Source organism: Takifugu rubripes, chromosome 16 (assembly GCF_901000725.2).
Source record: "Takifugu rubripes chromosome 16, fTakRub1.2, whole genome shotgun sequence".
NCBI classification, from domain to species: domain Eukaryota; kingdom Metazoa; phylum Chordata; class Actinopteri; order Tetraodontiformes; family Tetraodontidae; genus Takifugu; species Takifugu rubripes.
In genome coordinates, this window is record NC_042300.1 from 2,407,546 (window position 1) to 2,429,421 (window position 21,876).

Genomic DNA, 21,876 nt, shown 5'->3' on the forward strand with positions numbered 1-21,876 from the left:
GATGTTTTCGCTCTCCCCGCTCGTGCAGGAAGGAGCCGGGGGGCTCGTCCTGCCCCCTCACCTGTGACCAGAAAGGAGCCTGGACGGAACCCTCTGAACTGGTTTACTCCAACACATCAACCGGAGGAGCCTGGTGCAAGTGAAAAGGACAACAGCAGCCTTATAAGTGCTCACGGAAACTTTGAAAATATTGTTACATTCATTCATTCTTGAGTCGAAAGGTGGAGTTAATTACAGTACGCTGCCAAGTTGACAGGATCTGTGTCAGGACAGGACCGTAGACGGGCTCTGGCAGGTACATCCCATGGCTGAGGCCACAGCAGGCTGGCCAGGGTCATACAGCTGGTCCCACAGCCTGGCCAGGGTCTATGTGTTCAGTGCCCGATCCACAGGTTGGCTTCAAACTTCTGCCACCAGCAGAGCTGCACAGGCTTGAGGCGCCCTGGTGAGGATCAAGGTGTTGGTAGCATCATGGTCTGGAGGACCAACAGGAATAACCCCAGGTTTCTTTTCAGCACTGTGGCCAAATTAATCAAGAGTCACAGTGTTTTAGATCCACGTATCCCTTCTTCCCTTAGTGGTGAAGACTTCATGAGCTTCTTCACTGATAAAGTTCTAGCTATCAGAGAAAAAGCTAACCAGGCCATCCCAACAACTGGACCATCACCAGATGTGCTGACTGTGGGAACATACAGGGTCTCCAACGAGCCCTTAAACTCCTTCAGCCCTATATATTTTTCTGAGGCGTGTTTGCTAATTCAGAAATCACCACCATGTGTCTTTGAAAAGAAAATACATGTTGTACATTTACAGGTCGCACTTAAAAATATAAGATGGAGGGTTCCAGGGTCAAACGTGAGATAATACACGGAAAGATGGTACAGGGAAGATTTTTTTTAGTTTTAATTTATATGATGCTTTTTCTAACTTTAACAGCATGCTATCAACACACCAGCAACACACCAGCAACACACCAGCAACACACCATCAACACACCAGCAACACACCGTCAATACGCCATCAACACACCAGCAACACACCATCAACACACCAGCAACACACCGTCAATACGCCATCAACACACCAGCAACACACCATCAACACACCAGCAACACACCATCAATACGCCATCAACACACCAGCAACACACCATCAATACGCCATCAACACACCAGCAACACACCAGCAACACACCAGCAACACACCAGCAACACACCGTCAATACGCCATCAACACACCAGCAACACACCAGCAACACACCATCAATACGCCATCAACACACCAGCAACACACCATCAATACGCCATCAACACACCAGCAACACACCATCAACACACCAGCAACACACCAGCAACACACCATCGACAACTCTGGCTATCCTAATTAACACCTGAACCTGCCCAGCCTAACTATCCCCCCTGACCATACTAACCCTTAAACTCTGACCACTGAACGGCCTACCTAGCCCACGGAGCCTGACCATCTGAACTAACCCGCTGAGCCTGAGCATCTTCACTAACCCTCTGAGCCTAACCATCTTAACTAACCCTCTGAGCCTAACCATCTTAACTAACCCTCTGAGTCTGACCATCTTAACTAACGCCCTGAACCTGACCATATCCACTAACCCGATGATCCTGATCATCTTAACTAACCCGCTGAGCTTGACCATCTTAACTAATCCTAACCCTTTTCCTTCCCTTGCCTTGACCTCTTCCTCCAGTACCTTTAACCATTATGGTCGATACAAACATCAACATTTTAGTTGTATCGGGATGGAAAATAATGTAAAGACCTATTTTAATTGTATAGTTGTTGGGTTTTTCTGTTTGTTGCTATGATTAAACTAGATTAGTAGCATTTTTCTAATTGACATAAACTCAGCTCTCCTGTTGCCTACATGGTTTCTTGCAGTTGTCCTTTTCGTTCAGAACTTTGATGCACGTGACTGTCATGATTATTGATAAATGCTCAGAACTATTCTCCATTTAGCCACCAGGAGTCAGTGTTCAATGACGCCACATGTCCAACACTCCAGGTTCAACCAGCAACGACAACCCTAAGAACAGTAAGAAAGAGCAACAACAACAACAATAACAACACAGCATCATGAAGTTAAGCTCCCTCTTAATTCAGCTGTAGGAGTTTAATCAAGTGGAGAATTCTGGATGAGTCTGGAACTAGTTCAACCTAAAAGTCCTAACGTAGGAAGATGGATCAACACATCTGACGAGGCGCCAAACATACCGCACTATAAAATGTTGATTTTATTTATTTGCTTGTTTGTTTTTCTATCTGTCTGTTTATTTATTTAGCAGGGACAGTACACATGAACGATCATTTCTGTAAATGTGCCACTATTAGCATAAAAAGCTATTTTCCAACCATTGTCCCGGGGCAAGATGCAAAACAGCACCATTCATTAAACAGGTGGATCGATGATCGGATGGATTTAAAATGGTGCTGATTTTAATTGTTTTAACATTTTTTGAACATGACTTTAGAAAGTGCAGGAGGAATCAAGAACCACTCCAAGGTCCTTGAACTCTTGTACCAGTTGGACCTCCTCACCTTCTTGTTTGTTTGGAGAAGACATGACATGATTTAAAACCAGTCTTGGTAAGAATGCGACCAGCTGTCTGTGTATTTTTTTGTTTTTTTTTGCTGGTTTATATGTTTCTGCAGCTTCTGCTACAATTGCATGTAATTGTTTTTGCATACTTGTGGAAGGTCGTTGATATAAGAAGCGGTCCTAGAATGGAACCCTGTGGGACTCCTGCAACACATTCCCAATAGGCGGATTCAGCACCGTTGACCAGGACACACATTTCATCCATTTTATGGCTGTTTCTGAAAAATTGAAGTGAGTTAATATGGTTTAAAGGATGTTGTGGTGTCAGAAGCCTTCGTTAGGTCCAGAAGTACTGTTTTAACACAGTCACTCTTGTCTAAGAAGCTCTTAGTTTTTTGAAAGCACCCTCTGTTGAACGAGTACGAAATACAAACCGCATCAGATGCAGCCGATTATGACTTATATGAAGATGTTCAATCAACTGTTTAACAACCCAGTTCTCTATTAGTTTGGAAACTAAAGGTGAGATGTTAATTGGTCTGTAATTATGTTTGTCAGTTTTGAAAGTTGAACGAATGTGTGTGTTTCAACGTGGCCGGGACCACTGATGGTTTAACTGACAGATTCACCATATGTGTAGTTGGTGGTGTCGGTGTGTTTTCATGCTTTTCTCAAACTGACATCAAGATCATCCTTGTCTTCAGAGCTGTTCAGCTGACTGATCATGCTAGCTTCCTCCGTTTGTGAAACTTCATCCCTAGCAGTGATCGGTTGTGCATCATTGACAGGAACGCATTGAGACCCCGGCAGGATGGAACAGCTGAGATGTTGATAAAGTTGTTAAACTCCTTTTATTGGCATCTGTCATCAGTTTTCCATTGATGTTTATTTCTCCCTCTGATCTTTTTGTTCCGTTTGCCTGTAAGTTTATTCATGATGTTCCAATTTTTATACTGTTTCCCTTCGCGTCGTCGATGATATTTACAAAGAAGTTTGTTTCCAGCAGCCAGAAACATGTTCAACAAGCTATTTCATGTCGTGGTTTTTACTTATTTATTAGGTTTTGTGATGATGAACAAAATCACAGCTTGGTATGAAAATAAATATATATAACATCAAAAATAAAACACATGGCATGAAATTTACTGCAAAGTGAGAATTGTAGGATTTTCATGGAGTTATTGTGATTTTGGTGTGGTGGTGAGGGGCTGATCCAGGGGCCCCAGGGACACACGTGCACGCTCCCTGCTGACTCACTGGAGCCCAGAGAATTAGGTTATATTTTTGTAAAAAAGTGTTTGTTGTCACAATTAAATCTATGTTGATGGCTTATTGGGCATTGACCCTCAGCAAACCAATGTCCACCACAGCCGTTTGGCTCTCCTGTAACCTTTAAACCCTCAATTCTGTTTGTTGTTTTATTTCCCGACAAACGAAAAGTGTCAGGTGATAAATGACCTACAAATAGCACCACGAGCCAGTGCCAGGCAACAAACAACACTTTAATGGCTAAATGATGGCAAAGTGGTAAATTTATTATAACATTTAAGTGCACAAGTTGGACAGAATTCATTGCTGTGACTGGAGATCATAGGACAATGTAGCTGTGCAGCAGCAGGCTGAGCAGCTGCTTTATGACTTTATAACTGCTTATGAAATGACAGTGCATAATGTGCCACCTGTGTGCGTGTGTGTGTGTGTGTGAGACAGAGAGAGAGACTGTCCTCTCCAAATGGTCCTTCACTGACACACTCTTCAATGGAATCAGCCTGCAAAGTTGGGATGGCTTTAATCCTCCGTTAGCTGTATGACAGGGAGCCACATCAGTCCCAGGCTCCAGGTCAACCCTCAACCAGGAGGAGGACCAGAACCCTTCTGACCCTTTCAAACCAGGAACGTTGCTCTATCTGCAGGTTAATGCTACCGTACTGAAACAGTCATGCAAATACTCTCCAGTTGTCCTTCAGACTGAAACGAGGAACGTGTGAATGAACTAGCTAACGAGGAAACGTCTGAGGCACGAAAGGTTTCACACACAGCGTTCACTGTTAGAGTGGCTCTCCTGCCAGGGCCCGGCGGCCTGGAACACACACCACAGGTGTGTTTGAGATGGTCAGACAGCACACACAGACACACAGACACACACACACACTCAGACACACACAGTATTATAAGCTAGGCAGTAACAGTCTTGAGAAACTGGACTTTAGGGGCTCTACGGGTAGGTGTTAGCTGCCATGCACATCGGTGTGCACGTTCTGAGGGTCCACGACCACAAGGAAGTAGGAGCAAGCAAAGCTCCATTCGAGGCTGCTGGTCAGGCCTTCTCCAGACGTCCATGAGGAGTCATTCACAAGAGTGTCCAGCGTTTCCCTGCAGTTGGATGTGTGATGTGTTCTGTAAACCAGTCCCAGGGCAGCTGGTTCTTCTGATACTATCCTCTGAAGGTGACAGTCGAGGGCTGATCCTCCTGTGACTCCCTTCATCTCAAAGCTTCCAAATGCAACAATATTTACAGTGACATCACCTGTCGGGGGAAACCTGAAAACTGTAGCAAATATGGGAGACAGAGTAGACGCAGAGACTTGGAGGTGGTGTCTCAAGTGTAGGAGAGGAGAGCTGCAGGTCCTGGGAGGAACACTGGCTCTCTCGGTGCCGTGGTTCCCCGTCTCCGCCTTACACTTTCACAAGAACCTTTCCTGACAGTTCCACAGCTTCTGCTCCATGACAGAGGACGCAGGCCGGAGCAGGCTGGTCGGGACTGGGACGATCGTGGATGCTTGTCCAACCAACATGAGGACAGGAGGAACCGTTCCTCTGCTGGTGCACCATCACCTGGCAGCCTCAGTAACGCTGTGTCTGATGGGAGTACTGGGAACTCTGCTGGGAGGATGAGGAGTATCCCAAAGTACTCTGAGGTTGAGAAGAACCTTGGATGTTGCTTTGGTAACCAAGGCGAGGGCCAGAGTGCTGATGGGAGAGCAGACACATGCTAGTGGCAGGACTGGATCAAGAAAACAGTACAAATGATGGAAACGAGCAACCGTGGCCCTTCCAGGGATGTGACTAAGGTGCAGTCAGGAGAAAACAAACCTCCTGCAGTGGTGAGGACACCAGCTCAGGGACCATAGCCCATGTCCCTGCAGCGGGTGGGTGGGGGTCTGCTATATATATATATATATATATATATATATATATATATATATATGAAGTTCCATATATATCCCAAATATAAAGTTCTATATAAAGGTGAGTGTGTGTCTTTACCTTTGGTTAATACATGTATCATTAAGCTGAAACATTTGGCACATTTGCTCCAATGAGGATCCAAGTCCTGACACCCACACACTCACATTCACGCGTGTGACTCCCGCCCGGTCCAACTGTTGGGTTATTTGCTGAGGAAACGTTCTCGGGTCATTCCTATTTGTCTCTAGGGGGGTGTGAGGAAGCCACGCACTCTGTCAGTCCTAGCAGGTGACTGCATACCTGACAGGGTAACACTAACCTGGTACTCTGACGGGAGCATCCCAGTGGCCGTGGGGGCCCCGATCCGAGGTTTTTTGTTGGCAGGGGCTTGGTCCTGACCATGTTGTAGAGCCCCGCCCACAGTGCCGCCTGTTGCTCCTGTGGTGCCGTTGGTCTGAGCTGAAGTCTGCTGGGATGTGGCCTGCTGGGCTACAGTCTGCTGCTGGTTCTGAGCCTGAGCTTGGCCTGTCGTCTGTTGGTGCTGCTGGGTCTGATTCTGTACATGGCAACGACAGAGCAACAGTGTGACTCTGGGGCAGGAAACCCCACGCAGGCAAAGCCCTGGTTCTGTACTGAGTGTGTAGCATCGAACTACGGCAGGAATCTGGTTTGCTTGTGTGCATTTAAACACGATTATTGTCTGGTGACAACTGCAAAGGAGCTCAGTGATTGTTGGGACGGCCAGGGAGCAGCGGCCAACAGGCCCGTTTCCACTGCAGGAGGGCAGGAGGGCAGAGGACAGGAACCGCTCCCCTCACTCGTTCCTCTGGATGGTACAGTTTCGGCTGTGGGTCGGACCCCTCACACACATCACACGTTGGACCAGTTACACAGTTACAGGGGCCCAGTTACAGAGTTACAAGGGCCCAGTTTACAGGCCCAGTTAGAGTTACAGAACCCAGTTACAGCGTTACAGGGGCCCAGTTACAGAGTTACAGGGCCCAGTTACAGAGTTACAGGGCCCAGATTACAGGCCCAGTTTCAGTTACACCTGTTGTGGTGGGATATTTATTAAATTCTAACTCAAACAGGTGGCTGTTGCTTGTCTGGTTTGTGTGTTGGTCTCCATGGTAACGGATGCTATGAACCAGAGGAGAAGCCCTCTCGGTTACTGCTAGGCTAATGCTCCTTTTCTGCTGGGTCACTTCCTGCTCTAGCTTTAGCAAATCAGCGCCCAGCAAACCTCAAGCCCTGCTCAGTGCTCTTTGGGGCTGATCTAAGTACCTGCCCAGGAGCAGGGACTCGGTTAAGCCCCACAAAGGTTCCTATAAATGGACGTTGAGGGATGTTCCTGCAGTGGAGACACACACTAATGTCCTGGCCCCGTAATATGACCCCATAGTTCCTGCAGTGGAGACACGCCTAACAACATCAACAATGCGTTCCATACAACATGAGTAGGAAAAAAAGAATGACCTTTTCTGTCTTCTCTTCTGGTTCATCTTCATTGAGGAACTCTCGCTTTGGGTAGGGGATCTGGCAGCCAGCAAAGACACTGGAGATGATCACAGACGTGTTAGCATTGCTCACAGCACTGAACTGTCCAACATAGCAGTGGGGACACTGAAGCACATGCGTCACAAATGCATGCAGTAACCTGCCAGAACTATCTCAAGTGTCAAAATATCAGGCGTCCCTGGTCTCATTGGTCTCCACCACTGCTGAAACGCTCAGGAGACAGAAGCTTTCCTGCCAGTCAAAAGACCTGTGCTCACAGTCAGCCTGCTCCAAACACCACAACTGTACTGGTCCAGAGTGGGACACTGGATAAACTGGAGCAAACGAGTGTATCGACCATCCCAAACGAGTGTATCGAAAGGCAGCACCGTCTGGCCCCTCCCACCATCCTAAATTCCCCTTCTGCCCTCTGATTGGCTGAGACATGTTGTCTTTGGGAAGCAGGTAAGTTGACAACAGTTTGGGACTGATCCTCAGCACTTTTAGGGCCACACAGGGGCCACAGTGTGTGGAGGTTTTCCCCGTCCTCTCAAGCTCGGGTTGACCAACTGTGGTGACCGAAGCTGCAGCCGCTCAGACTGACCCTCCTTCTGGCCTCAGAATTTGGTTGTATGCTGAGATCATTTCTTGGACAACAACAAATAAAGTCTATTTTATTCTATTGATGTCTGATAGAACCTTGAGGGGGGAATCATAAAAAGGAAGAGATGGGAGGTTCATCTGATGACAGTTTACAAGTTTTAGGTAATGAAAGGAAAGTGCTGTGACTCCATCAACCCATCCACCAAGGAGGGGTTGAAGGAAGCCGTCAGGCCCTGTTCACGCTGCAGGGAACTTCCCTCTGATGCTCTGATCTCATTTTGAAGCTCCAGTATCCATACTGCCCTTTGCAAGTGATCGAATCAGATTGTGTTGCGTTCGCACTTCAGAGACTCATCCGGATTGGTTGTTGTGGGTGGTGACGAAGTACAGCAACCCAGAAGCAGGCGCAGCAAGATAACGGACCCGCAGCAGCGCACTTTCCAGTTTCTACTGGTGGTACCAATCATCTCCGTGGCATCGGGCTACGCGCTACTAAACCAATGTGCCGCTCGCAGCATTTCGTGTTCTTATTAGCGATATCGGTGTGATGCAACGGGCCACCGCCTATCCTGGATGGCAGGGCAGGCGCGCCTGGACTGAAGTCTCGTGATGAAATCGGATTTGAATCCTTCTTGGACAAGTATGATTTGTGCTGTTGACACTATGTGAAATTGGATTTTCATCACCGCAGACAGGACAGAAATTAGATTTGGAGCTACAGCGTGAACAGGGCCTTAGTTTGGCTAACTCGGTCATTGGTAATGGGTCCTCCAGGAAGTATGGGTCCTGTAGCGCCTGCTCTGAGGTGATCCGCTTGGTGGGGTCCATTGTGAGGAGTTTCTGGAGCTGAAGGCAAAGAAGCAGAATCTGAATGAAGAAGCCTGTTTAATGCAATGCTGAACAGATTAGCAAGACAACAGAAAGGGTGACCTATGGTAGTAGATGAGTGACAATAGAGGAACCTGATCGGGCCCCACCACATGAGGAGGAAGGAGGAGGAGGCAATTTTAAAATGGAATTCTAAATTCATGCTGTGTACGTACCAACAGGAACACTTTACTGTCTGGCTTGACTTTATGTTTCTCCATGTATTTGATTAAGCTGCTATTTGCATATCTGTTAGATAAAAACAATCAGAATGTAATATTATGGTTAGATTATTGGATTATTTTCTGTCATCATGTGATCTTCTCACGTTGTCCTTCTGAAGTCTTTCTGTAGTGTTGGGTATTCAGGCATTTTTCTGATATCTTCCCAGTCCTTATCTGAAAAATCACACCATCAGTAAAAACTGGAGGTTATTTTAACAATGCACAGCTCCATCAACATGTCTTAAATTACTGTCATAACTAAGTATTAGTATAACTAGTATTAGTCCCTTGTAAAGTCTAATTCTCTATTAACATAAACAAGTTGTATAAAGGAGTAAACCTATTAAATGCATTTATTTGTCAAGGAAAGAAACATATTATGTATGTTTGCTTGCTGTACGTTCTGTGAGCTCTACAGGAGTGTTGGGTTCTACCCTGACCCACCCCTCACACACCTCCAGAAGCATCGTGAGCTTCACTCTCATGATCAAGGACACCTGACTGCAGGGCTCCACCAGCTGGGCCCAGCCTGCACTCCCGCTCATACATACTACACACTAGGGAAAGGCTGAGGATTCAGCGGGTGTGGGGTGTAAGAAAGTGAATGAACCATCAAGAGAGAGGGAGAAAGTGAGTATGGACCTGCTGGGAAGCCCATGACACTAAATATCCGGTCCAACTGGTCATGATGGAATGGGTTGCTGGTCTTGATATCTTCCTGGCGACAGTGAAAAATGGGCTCAGACGTTAGGAGCTCTGCAAAGATGCAGCCAATTGCCCAAATATCTGTTGTGCACACACACACACAGACACACACACACACACATTAAATACCAAAGAACTTTTCTGAGAGATAGATAAGAGATGTGAAATAAAGTATTGATAATAGTCATCAGCCACACATGATGCACCCAGGTCAGAAGAGCAAGCGGTCACGCACACACACACACACACACACACACACACACTCAAAGACTCACCAATAGCTTTGGTGTAGTGACGGGCCCCTAGAAGCAGCTCAGGGGCCCTGTACCAAAAGGTTACCACCACAGGATCCAGGTCTGCCAGAGGTTTTAGAGGAGAGTTGAAGAGTCTGGCAAAACCCATGTCAGCTGGGGGAGGGACGGGGAGGACAGGAGACGGCACAGAGACAGATGTGTGAACTGAACCCGAAGTGGGTGTGTGTGTATGTTCATGTTGACACAAAGGGCTCACAATTCACAAACTTCCCATCCAGACACATTTACAACATGACAACCCAGTTAAACACATGAAAAACTAAAAGTAATATCTGCTGGGAGGACCCATCTCAATGGTCTCGCCACTATTCTGAGGCTCAAGGATCAAGCCTAAACTCAATATTGAGGTCTGCACAGAGGTGAGTCCTGCCATTACTGTTTCCAGAATTGTTTGGAAAAAGACTTGATGATGCCACCAGACTGCTGCGCCTCGACATTTTACTGCCATAGTTGGACCCATGGAGGGAGGATGAGCTCCTGAGGCGTCAGTATCAGTTGAACCTCCTCCAGCTGCGTATGTACACGTTAGATGACTGTTTCCTTTCGTGGTTTAGTCTTTATCTCGATGTGAGGCTGTCTCACTGGAATAAGCATCATATCCATTTGCAGGAGCCCATTTAAAAATAGACTGTGAAGATGTGAAAGCAGTGATGTGTGCTGTTCCTGGTCGTCTGTGAGAGACGTGTCAACACTCCAGCTACTGCACATCAGGACCAAGACACATTTACACATGAACCGCGATGGCAACAGGCTCACTGATAACCAAGGAAGCTTCTGTGTGCAAGCCCTCCTTACCTATTTTAACTCTTCCTCTCTCGGGACCCTCCCCCATCACCAGGATGTTAGCTGGTTTCTACAGGACACAAATCAGATAATAATAGTTGACTGACGGTTAAGTGATACAACAATATCATGCACTACATCAGCGCAGCTCTTCTCAGGGTAGCACATTAAGCGCTGGCCTTTCAGGTTCGTGAAAACTGTGATAAAACATTACAATTTTCTGCTCCAATCCCTAACAACCCATGGGGAGGTGGTGCTAATATTACCTGTAAAGCAAAACATTTTGAGGAGCCAAATGAGCATAAAGCTGCTGTTTAAATCAGAACCAAAAGCTTGCTCCCCAAACAGAACAGTGTTCTGAACCTCCAGCCAATCAGAGGGCGGGGTGGGGTTTCAGGAAGGTGAAGGGGAGGAGCCAGATGGCTGTGTTACGGTAGCTGTTTTAAGACGTCACATCACTGAACCACCTGTAGAGTAGTAATATGCATGACCTTGAAGGAGAGCATGAGAGAAAAGTTTCTGAAAAAAGAACTAAGTTGAGCTGCAGTTTCAAAGTGAAAAACTGCGACAAAATCGGCAACGTATGATTGGCAGTGCTGCATCCCTGACCTCTGCAGGGTAAAACAGTCTCTGCTCTCTGTGGTACCGACACATGGAGGCATCGATGTCTGGAGATCCCCACAGAAGGTTGGGATTGGGGGTTAGGGTTAGGATTAGGGTTGGGGTTGGGGGTAAGGGTTGGGAGTTAAGTTTAGGGTTAGGGTTAGGGTTTGGGTTGGGATTGTGGTTGTGGTTGGGGGTAAGGGTTGGGGGTTAAGGTAAGGGTTAGGGTTGGGGTTGTGGGTTAAGTTTAGGGTTAGGGTTAGGGTTGGGGTTGGGGTTGGGGGTAAGGGTTGGGGGTTAAGTTTAGGGTTACGGTTAGGGTTTGGGTTGGGATTGTGGTTGGGGGTTGAGGGTTAATTTTAGGGTTAGGGTTGGGGTTGGGTTGTGGTTGGGGGTTGAGGGTTAAGGTTAGGGTTGGGGGTAAGGGTTGGGGGTTAAGGAAAGGGTTAGGATTGAGGTTGGGGGTAAGGGTTGGGGGTTAAGGTAAGGGTTGGGGGTTGAGGGTTAAGGTTAGGGTTAGGCTGACTGAAAAAGGGGCAAAAGTCTCTTCAGAGACCAGACTCTGTGGACAGGAGTCTAACCTGGAGAGGATAGGGGTGTGGTAACTTCCTCCAGGTCAAAGTGGGACAGCATTCATTTCAGTCTGGATATTGTTCTGAGATGGACTGAACGTGCACATGATAAAGCACCACATCATTCGCAGAAACACTTTTAGTTCAAGACCAGAAGCCTGGCATTGGGGACGCGACGTGAAGAAAAGGACGGATGCAAAAAAGGTTTAACACAGGTCTCAATCCTTTAAACCACAACCTTCATGTCACATCTGAAATGATTTTACCTACCAAACTCTTAAAGTTTCTGGCTAGACGATGAAATGTACACTGTGTAAAAAAGACACTGGAGAGTTGCAGTTACCAGATCCCTGTGGAGCACCCAGTTGGCATGAAGGTAATGGATCCCATCCAGAATTTGATACAGCAGAGACTTTACCATCCCTCGAGGGAGCTGCATTGGTTTCTTGTTAGCCTTAGATGCTCGGTGGAACTTGATGATATGCTGTGAAGCACAGAGAGCTTTACATACCTCTTCTCTCTGCAATCCAAACTAAAAGTTGTTCCATGTTCAGCATAAGGAGGATTTCTATATGGTCTGAAAAGGCTTCTTGTTGAGAAGAGTTCATGCCACCATATATATCATGGTCAGATTTCTGTGTCTAAGACTTATCTGCATGCTATGGTAGGACACACTATGGATAATCCATATCATAGGATTGCACTTTGCACTCTATAATTATGCTTTTTGATGTAGGAGAAACCCGTCCACAGTGTTTAACACTCACTAGTAGCAGCAATATTAATACTTCCAGACTGACCATCACCCGATGGACGGTATCAAGGTCTCAATCTTCCACTCTGTCATTGATGCTGGGGCAGTCTCCTGCCATAGTGTGTAAACGGTCCTGATCTAGATCATTAGACTGGATCAGACTGTGCCGGTCTGACTGTGGCACTCATGAAGGAATAGACAGCAACTAAAGATGCATTTGCCTTTACTTCCTCCTGCTTTTCGTGCAGCACTGTAACATCTGCCCAGCTGCTCTACAGCCATGGACCAATCTCTCTGCCTAAGGGTAAAATGTTTCGGCTCCAAAAATAAAAAACTATTTCAATGAATGTGAATGGACTTCTTTGTGTTGGCTGAGAACTGGAGGAGCGCTTGTGTTGTGAGTGGCCAGGAAGACTCACCCAAAGGTCGTGCTCTGCATAGTCGAAGAGGAGCCACACCTTCCTGTCGCTGTGGGACAGAAAAACCTTCTGCAAGGCGATCACATTTGGATGTTTAAGTTCTCGCAACAGCTGGAACACACAACAGTCTTATTGTTACAAGAAGATATTTTGAATTAATTGTACTTTAACAAAATACATTCAGATTTCTCAAGACCGGCCATTAAGAAGACCACATACACACATGTACATATTCATCAGCTAAAACTTTTTTATCAGGCCAAAAACAAATTTCATATCCTGAATGTGTATCAGTACATACTAACACACACACACACCAATTACTAAGAAATGAGTAAGTACATGAGCATGTTAAATTTGGCGATATTTTTAGGATTCAGTCAGGATTTAGATCATCACAGCACTTGTTAAAGTTCCTGAGGACCTTCTCAGAGCTCCAGAAAATGGACGGGTCTCTATACTGGATCTACTGGACCTCAGTGCTGCCGTTGATAAGGTTCATCACAGCATCCTGTTAAAGACACTGGTTCAGGTTGTATTTATCAGACATCTGATCAGATACCAGTTTGCTCATGTCCGTGAGGTTTCCTCTTCATATAGTAGGGTTAGTCGAGGAGATCCACAACTGTGCTGATGACACTCACCTGTATTTATCTATTAAACCAGAGGAGAAACTTCAGGTTTGTCTCACAGATAGAAAGTCTTATATGACCTCAAATGTCCTCCTTCCTGATGTTCCTGATCCAGAACAAATCAGCTGGTATCACCATGACTCTGGAGGATCATCTCTTTAGCCTCTAGTTTCTCTGTGAGGAAACTTAGAGGGACCTACAGCCTGGATCTGTCCAGCTCATATTTAAAGATCGCCAGGAGCATCTCTTTTCATGAGTCAACAGATCTGGATAAGGATGATGCTGAAAAGCTTTTCCATGCATCCAGCATACTTGCTAAAACACTGTTCCTGACCTACAAGGCCCTTTGAGGCCAAGCACCATAATATCTGGAGAAGCTGATTTAATGCTTCAGGGGGTACTGGGGCCCTGGTGGCTTTGGATCAGAATGGCCCACATTATTGGTGGACTGATTCGAGCATTGATTTTTGAAAACAAGGACAAAAACATACAGAAGGTTGGAATTTGTTTTAGAGTAGAGAGTAGAGAGCCAAAAAATCCAACTGAAGAAGATCCTGGTCCTGCATGGTCCTCTGCTCAACTGCTGTGTTCATTAACAATTACTCCCTGACCTTAGGCTGAAAAAAACACACTTCAAATACTCAATATACCAGAATTACACAGAAGCTGAAAGACATGTCCTTATTTTTGGAGGTTTTCTCCTGATAACGAGTGTTTTCTGGTGATAATGCATTGATTTATTTCATTATCTACATATAAGAGAAGCTTTTGTTTAGGAGAGATATTCATCATCACAGACAATTGTGCACTGCTTGGGCCCATGTGATCGCCCTGATTTCAGCTGTAAACAGATGCTATTGGCTACAGCTGTAACCTCGCAGGAAGTTACACCAAACAGAGTCCATGCTCTTCTGTTGAAGACCAGATAAGTCATCATCACGAGAGAACAGTAGTGAAAAAAGAGAATAAATGCTCAGCATGACAAAGTGAAGATGGAATGTAGAACTTATTGCAAATTCATGAGAAAAAGACAGAGGGATCATACCTTTGTGTAGGTAAATGTTGAATGCTAGTTTGAATGCTAATTTCTGTCTGTGACAGGAAAACATAGAAGTGAAAAGGGTTAAAGGTTATGAAAACTATTAACAGGTCACTGAGCCCAGCTAACTGGCTGTAAAGGATACGTCTGCTCCCAGTGCTGGCACCAGTCTCTCCAGTTTGAATAATTGTCACCGAGTAGTTCAGAGTCGGAGGTTCTTTAGAATGTTAGCCATCTAATTGTATAACATTGTAGTACAGGGCATAATGGGGCCTCTGCAGACCAGCTGCAGCCAGAGTTGCTGCCCTGTGGGCAAATCTGCCACATGCACAAAATCTTGTGACTCATTTCTATGTTATCTAAGTTATTGAGTAGGGGTAGACACAGCCCCTCATATCCATCAGAGAAAACCAAATAACCTAACTAAACTAAACTAAACTAAACCTAACCTCAATAGGTGACTTGCCCGCTCTGGGTTGGTGGAGAGTTCCTCTACAGCCTCTACAGTTATGTGGTCTGTGGTAACTGTAGCGTCCCCCTCAATAATTGCAGTTGCGAAAATGTCCTATATATTGTGTTAAAATTAGATATCTGCCCTTGTCTGCAGTAGTAACAAAAAACTTTGTGTTCAGCATAGTGGAAGTACTTGGCACTTAAACCAGACGATGACACGCAATCTGAGTTTGTTTTGCCCTTATTGCCCATTCACAAAGTAGTGACATTACTTGCTCTAAAGCATATGTGGAATAAGCAGGACTTCTTTCCACAATGCATGCATTTATTTCCATATTTATTTACTTTTTGTAACTAATAAATGGGCTTGTATTGTTTCAAACAGGTGATGTCATTGATGATGTCAGAAGACTTACTGCTATGTGGCAACCCTTTGTGACGTTACCCATTGGTTTGTGGTTTCCTCACTTTTATATACATTCTGTGCTGTGCTAACTGCCAATTATCTTAACTCAAATGCAGTTGGAATTTTTTTTATTTATTTAGTAACCTAGTATAGATTTGACTGTCCTGTTGAGATGGTTATGCAGGTGTATGTATACTGTCCTGTGCCTGCTCTAAACTGCATTTTCCACTAGTAACACAGAAGAGGAATATTATGCCTCATACCATGATTATATCACACTAAACCACAATGCCATTTTTGGCCAATGCTCTGTTTATACACATTCTATACAGTCACAAACCAAACCAATTGTATCTCATTTTGCATATCTTATTTTTTTCATTTTTTATTGTGACACACAGCAGCAGTGTCAGCAATCCTCTCCCAGTGATAAAACTGATGACTTGTAATTGATTTCCTAGCATATCAACAAACGATTTCTGATCTAATCAATACAGATCTACATCCAGATGTTTTGCATTTGATATCGAGCCTATTTCTAATGAACCTATTGTACAAACTTCAGCTCTTTGGTCTCAGGAAATGTCTCTCATATGTTCTCTACAAAGATGAACATTTGGATGTTTCTTTTCTTTGATAAAGATCATGGGTTCAATAAAAAAAAACCTGATCCATATTTTTTCCCCAAATCATGCAGCCATAATGCTTTCTTTTGTAAACAGCTTGAGGGAGGGTTAGAACACTAACAAGTAACAAAGACAAGAAATTGGGTTTGATGAAGACCTCTGTCCCAGCTGGTAATCTGTTAAATAAGCAGACATCCAGTTGTTCCCTTGTGGATAATTCTACATTTCTGCCCTGTGACCTGCATTGTCTCTTGGACTTTGCTGATTTTGAACTGGTTCAGGAGCCAACGTTCTGGTTTCACAACTTGTCTAATGGCTTAATCATGTCTGTCATTGGCCCACGCTGGACTCCTGAGGAACTGCTTCCTTACAGGACCTTGTTAAGGTTATTGAAGTAAACTTTAATAGGACAGCAAAACCATGATGATCCATATAGGCCTCAACAAAGAAAGAGGAAGTTTCCTTTGGCCCAGAATGGACTTCGCTCTCTCGAGCTGAACATCCAACAGGCCTTTGCAGGAGGATCATGGGGTCTGCTGTTCTTATATCATCACAGACCAGCAAGACAGCAGTGGTGCACCCATGGCCAGCTCTAGACGCTGTGCTGATCACCCGTGTGGTGTCTGAGTCCCAGACGGTCAGCAGAAGACTTAAAAGACCTGGATCTCCTCCATCAGGCTTTTACCTGAAGGGGATAGCCAGGGCCTTTTGTACTTCTGGATCTGGACTCTCGTGGAAGAGTTGAATGGATCCATAAAGTGCAGGCAGCATTAGGGGAGGGGGTTCTAACACAGTTAGTGACGTGGTTCTAATCTCAATTCTAACCAAGTTAGGATGCGGCCACCATCATTAGTGGTGTTTGAATGAGAGGACAGAAAAATTGAAAAATTGAAAAAACAACATTAAAGCTACAGCATAAAAAGGCTTTTATTTTAAATTTAGTCTACTTCAGAAAAAAGTAAATCCTCTTTATTAATGTGAGTCTAGCTGGGTGACTCTACATTACAGAACAGCTATTTGCCACATCTGAGAATGTTACCAGCCTACAACGGCCTCTTTGCATTGATTGTTCCTGGAAAAATGAAATGCCTGCTCTGTAATAGTAGAGATGATCTGCTCACTGCAGCGCTCCCAGATGCAGCTAACAGCAGCTCTTTATGACCCTGGAGTGAGAGCGTTATACCTTATGGTGTCTTCAGTTTACACTAACATTTGGAAATCGGAGCTCAGAAGAAAGTAACCCCAAAATTTAGTGCTCCAACTTTACAAATGTACAACAAAAGGTCTAACTACTGTTTACTCGATACCAGATAGCATGAATTCTGTCAGATTGGTGAGATTATTGTGATTTGGAAATCGAAAAGCCGACATTGGGGAAAACACCCTCAGTCGCAGCACACAAACAGCAGGCTTTCAATGCATGCAACAACGTGTGGTTTAATCTAACAAATTATTAATCCCCCGTTTTGCCGGCAGTTTGTTGCCTTACGTCAGGACAGTGGGGATGGATGGGGGTCACTATGAATCTTTTCCCGCTGACCCTAGTGCCATTTGTGCACATGTCTCCAACCTGAGAGAGCATTATGGGTGTTCTCATAGCTACCCCCAAACTGAGGCACTACTGCTGGTCTTCCAGATACACCGACCCTGACACACCATTACAGGTGTCTGGGAAATACCCCACCGTGAGACGACATTACAGGTAATTTACAGGTACTCCCACCCTCAAACAGGTGCTCCAGTATAAACCTTAACCCTGACACACTGGTGCTCTAACAGTTACCTCCAGCCTAAGTGCCTCTGTCCACTACATGCCAACCTGTGCTTGGAGTTATGGACTGAGAGAGCTCCCAGAGTAGCTGAAGAAGCCCTTGGCCCCCAGGAAATAAGAAGAAAACGGATAAAAGTCGAAAGAACATTTGTAAGTGTAACTCACTGCGATTTCCCTGCAGGCAGACATTGATATTCCAGTGCCTTCGATCTGTTTCAGTGCATACTCCTTCTCATCCTTCCTGCAGGGAAGCAGACAGACATTACTGACTCGGATTCATCTCCAAGCTGCTGTTGACTGTTGACATCAGGAAGACACAGCTGATCTGAGTGATGATGAATCCACATTAGGTATTGTGATTGGCTATACAGCTGTGACTGTTCGTACCTATGGAATCTTGGAGGCGACACCAAGAAGTGACTGAAGGAGGAGTAGTAGCAAAGGAAGGAAACATTTTCACTCCCAAGTTAGATAAATACATGAACGTAGAGTCATTGGTTATAGGAATGAATGGATGAAACATGAATGTTTTTGTCCTTGGTCCTTTCAAAAATCCATGTGTACAGGTGACTCTGAGTGTGGACGTGATTGTTCTCCTCCACTACACATTTTCAATGGCTGTACCAGTTTTCATCATTACACTTGAAGGAGAGTTGCCATCCTTAGCCAACGGTTTTCATTTTCTTTTCCCTCCTTTGACTTACTGACAAATATTGAAAACATGACATCACTCTTGTTTTTAACGATTGCTTTGTGTGATGATCTGAACAAAACCATGGGGACCTTCATGACCAGAGGATGACTTTGTAAAGGACTGCAGAAGCGTATCTGGGAGCTGGGCAGAGATCATCTTTGTTCTTTGCCCATGTACACACTCTTGGGTGAAGAGTTTATGACACAAGAGTTCATTGCACGTGACATTACTGGAACACTCTGAAGCTTGATGATGATGTAAATGCAAAAATAGTCTTTCCATTGAAAGTTTGTGATATATTTCTACATCAAAATGTCTGAAATTCCTTCTTGTGGTAGTGTGAGAACCTTTTAGCAACATTTGAGAGGTTGTTTTTTTTTTAATGTAGGTGTTTCCAATACCAGTTTTTTATTGGGCTGTTTAGGTTTGATGCAGTTGTGAGGGCAATGGAAAGCCAACTAATATCTGGATTTACGTACCCAGGTGAGTCTATCTCCCCTCAGACGAATGTTAAAACTGATGAAATATGCATTATTGAGTGTTTTAGGGGTGCCCTGACTTGTCAAGAGTCTAACAATGGAGAGACACAACCTCATTTGTGCCACTGACTCATCAGGTCCAAACTGCCGTGACTGACGTGGCAGATGTGCCACGTAAATCACCTGATACAGGCGTGGAGTGCCAGCTCTGCAGTCTCAGTGCTGCTTCTAACAGACCTAAAATTAGTCTGGATTGGGTCGACTTCATAGCTACCTGACAATGATTTACTCCTATTTTTTAATGCGAATCAGTCAATTTGTTTTCAGCCTGGTGTTACTGTTGCATATATATTGCCTGCATGAAGCGTTTGTGTAGATGGACCTGTTTCAAAAGCTCAGTTTGTATGCACGTGGTGTTAATATCAACAGGAATTATTCAGGCCAAGGGCTACAATTGATTATATTCATCTGGTTTTCTAGATTTTGGAGTAGATATTTCATGTCCTTGTTTTTTTTTTAATCCAGACTTTTTAATAAAATTCTAATAAATTCAAAATTCTAATAATTCTAATAAAAAAATCTTTTGCACTTTTTAGTCTGTATCCATAATGTTCCAGTTCATGTGCTACTACTGTCTGGAATTATTATTTATGACATATTAATCTAAAGTAAAAGAAGAAAGGAGTATTTGCCAGTGCACTTCATAACTATTTCTGTCTTGTTTTTTTGATTTGTCGTGGTTGAACTTTGAACTTATATCTGGTGATTGGCCTGTAGGGTTCATTGATGCCGATCCCTCTCATATCAGTCAGTTTGGCCAAACGTTGGCAAAGACTATTTTGTAGGTCAGTAAACCGCACACGTGTCCAGTAAATAAACAGGCTATTAAGAAAACATATTCGTCCCTCACCCGACCAGAACGTAATGGCTTCAGCCGGCCTGGGCCATGATACGATAAGAATAGGTTTCACAACAGACACGAATCAACACAACAGTGATTGAAAAAATGTGTGGCGCATCGTCTCGTGTTTGATTCTTCTGAGATCATAAATACCGGTAATGAATGAGCTGCAGCGAGTGCAGAAGCTATGAAAGAAGGCAAAGGCACCGGTTTAATTTTCATTTCTCTTGGTGACCAAACGCTGCGAAATTCTTGGCACTAAACCTATGTTTACCCATCACTAGGACCCTTTTTAAAGCATTTGTTACGTACCTTAAGCTTTATTTTTGCAGCTTGATGTTAAGATAATATTTTATATGTTCAGTGTGATTTTAGACCTTTGTTTATATTATTCTAGTGTGCGTTGACATTTCCTTTCCTGGTCCTTATTTTAGGTAAGGTCCTAAAAATAGCAATATAACGATATCAACCGATGTAAAACACTGAGATGGCGACACTGTCTGCAGCCACATTGCCCAGCAGTTATTGCTTTATTGGCCTGAGCAGCACTCCCTCAGAGGCAGGCGCGCCTGCCCCGTCTTCAATGGTCTGAAAACATGGTGGAAGGCCGCGGGGCAGCTTCCCCTACTGAGCACAAGGTCCTCTGTCTGAAGTGTAATTTGGGTTTCTGCAGGAAACTAAATGAGCAAATCTGAACATTTCTGCCAACAGGAAATACATTGTGCATGTTATTTTTTTATGGGCTATTTGGCTTGATATTTTTCCAAAAATGGGCCTTTGCATAAGAACTTTTTGAACATTCTGAGCACATCTGATCAACTCCATGATAATAATACTGGTAATCATTTTGGTCACAATAACCAAAATATAAAATGTTCATATTGTTGGATTGCTGCAATTTGAAGCATATTCTAAATTGCTGGTTTTAATGGTTTCACATTTTCAACATCCCATGTTTACGCTCTTAACACTTGTAAAGGGTGCACATGGATTGATGTTGACTGAGCTGTATTGAACAGCCATGTGTGTTGACACACGCACAATCCACGCAACTCACGCTGCACATGAGCACAAACGCAAACACGTTCCGCGTTGGACGCTCAGAAGTATCAGAACTTCATTAATAGTAACGTTGTCCTTTCACTAAACCACTAACGGGCTGTAGTGGACAGCAAAGGCTACAGCTGCTAACTGAAATCGCTGCGTTTGAGGGACGGGAGCGGGACAGAAGGAGGACAGGAAGGGGACAGAAAGTGGACAGGAGCAGGACAGAAGAGGGACAGGAGCGGGACAGAAAGGGGACAGAAGGGGGTGGGAGCGAGAGAGGGAGTGTGTTTCATGAAAACAAAAACAGACACACGGGTTATCGTTCCAAAGGTTATCATAAAGCCACCGGTCCACCCGTAGCTCCGGTGTGCACAGCCAGAAGACACATTGTTAAACCCACAACAACAGCAAGGCTCTCGGTCGTCTTACCCGTCTTTTCGCTTCGCTTTATAAACGTGCCCGTAGGTGCCTCGACCCACTTTGCAACCTTCATATTCGAACAGATCTTCTACTCTCTCTCGTTCGGCCGCCAGTTTTGTTTTGAAGTCGTAATCCATTTTACCCCATAAATACGCTTTATTCAAAATAAAATAAAATATTAATTATTACAAGCATTAATTAAATAATCTGGACGTTTATTCCACCACCATTTCCTTGTTTAGGTTTTTGGTCTGCTCCGCTTAATGTTCACTGGCTCGTTGACGGTTCTAATTGGCGCGCAGGGCA

The 21,876-nt window shown here is 44.6% G+C and overlaps 1 protein-coding gene across 1 annotated transcript; it reads right to left on the reverse strand.

The window, feature by feature from the left end:
* Window positions 1-4,086: 4,086 nt before the first annotated feature.
* cdk19 (cyclin dependent kinase 19) lies at window positions 4,087-21,860 on the reverse strand. The gene is made up of 13 exons (XM_029849708.1): window positions 21,580-21,860; window positions 18,195-18,270; window positions 13,103-13,213; window positions 12,273-12,413; window positions 10,767-10,824; window positions 9,933-10,064; window positions 9,595-9,738; window positions 9,057-9,126; window positions 8,905-8,977; window positions 8,610-8,707; window positions 7,238-7,316; window positions 6,081-6,317; window positions 4,087-5,542 (listed from the first exon to the last, which is right to left on the reverse strand). The coding sequence occupies exons 1-13, from the start codon at window positions 21,705-21,707 to the stop codon at window positions 5,417-5,419; spliced, it is 1,473 nt and encodes a 490-aa protein (XP_029705568.1). The 5' UTR covers window positions 21,708-21,860; the 3' UTR covers window positions 4,087-5,416.
* Window positions 21,861-21,876: the final 16 nt, after the last annotated feature.

What these genes read in the sequence shown, in the direction of transcription:
- cdk19 (XM_029849708.1), bottom strand. Translation starts at nt 21,707, where the DNA reads ATGGATTACGACTTCAAAACAAAACTGGCGGCCGAACGAGAGAGAGTA. An exon ending in TGTCATGGGCTTCCCAGCAG is followed by an intron (nt 9,127 to 9,594) that starts GTCCATACTCAC and finishes GTGATTTTTCAG; the next exon opens with ATAAGGACTGGGAAGATATC. An exon ending in AAAGACTTCAGAAGGACAAC is followed by an intron (nt 8,978 to 9,056) that starts GTGAGAAGATCA and finishes TTTATCTAACAG; the next exon opens with ATATGCAAATAGCAGCTTAA.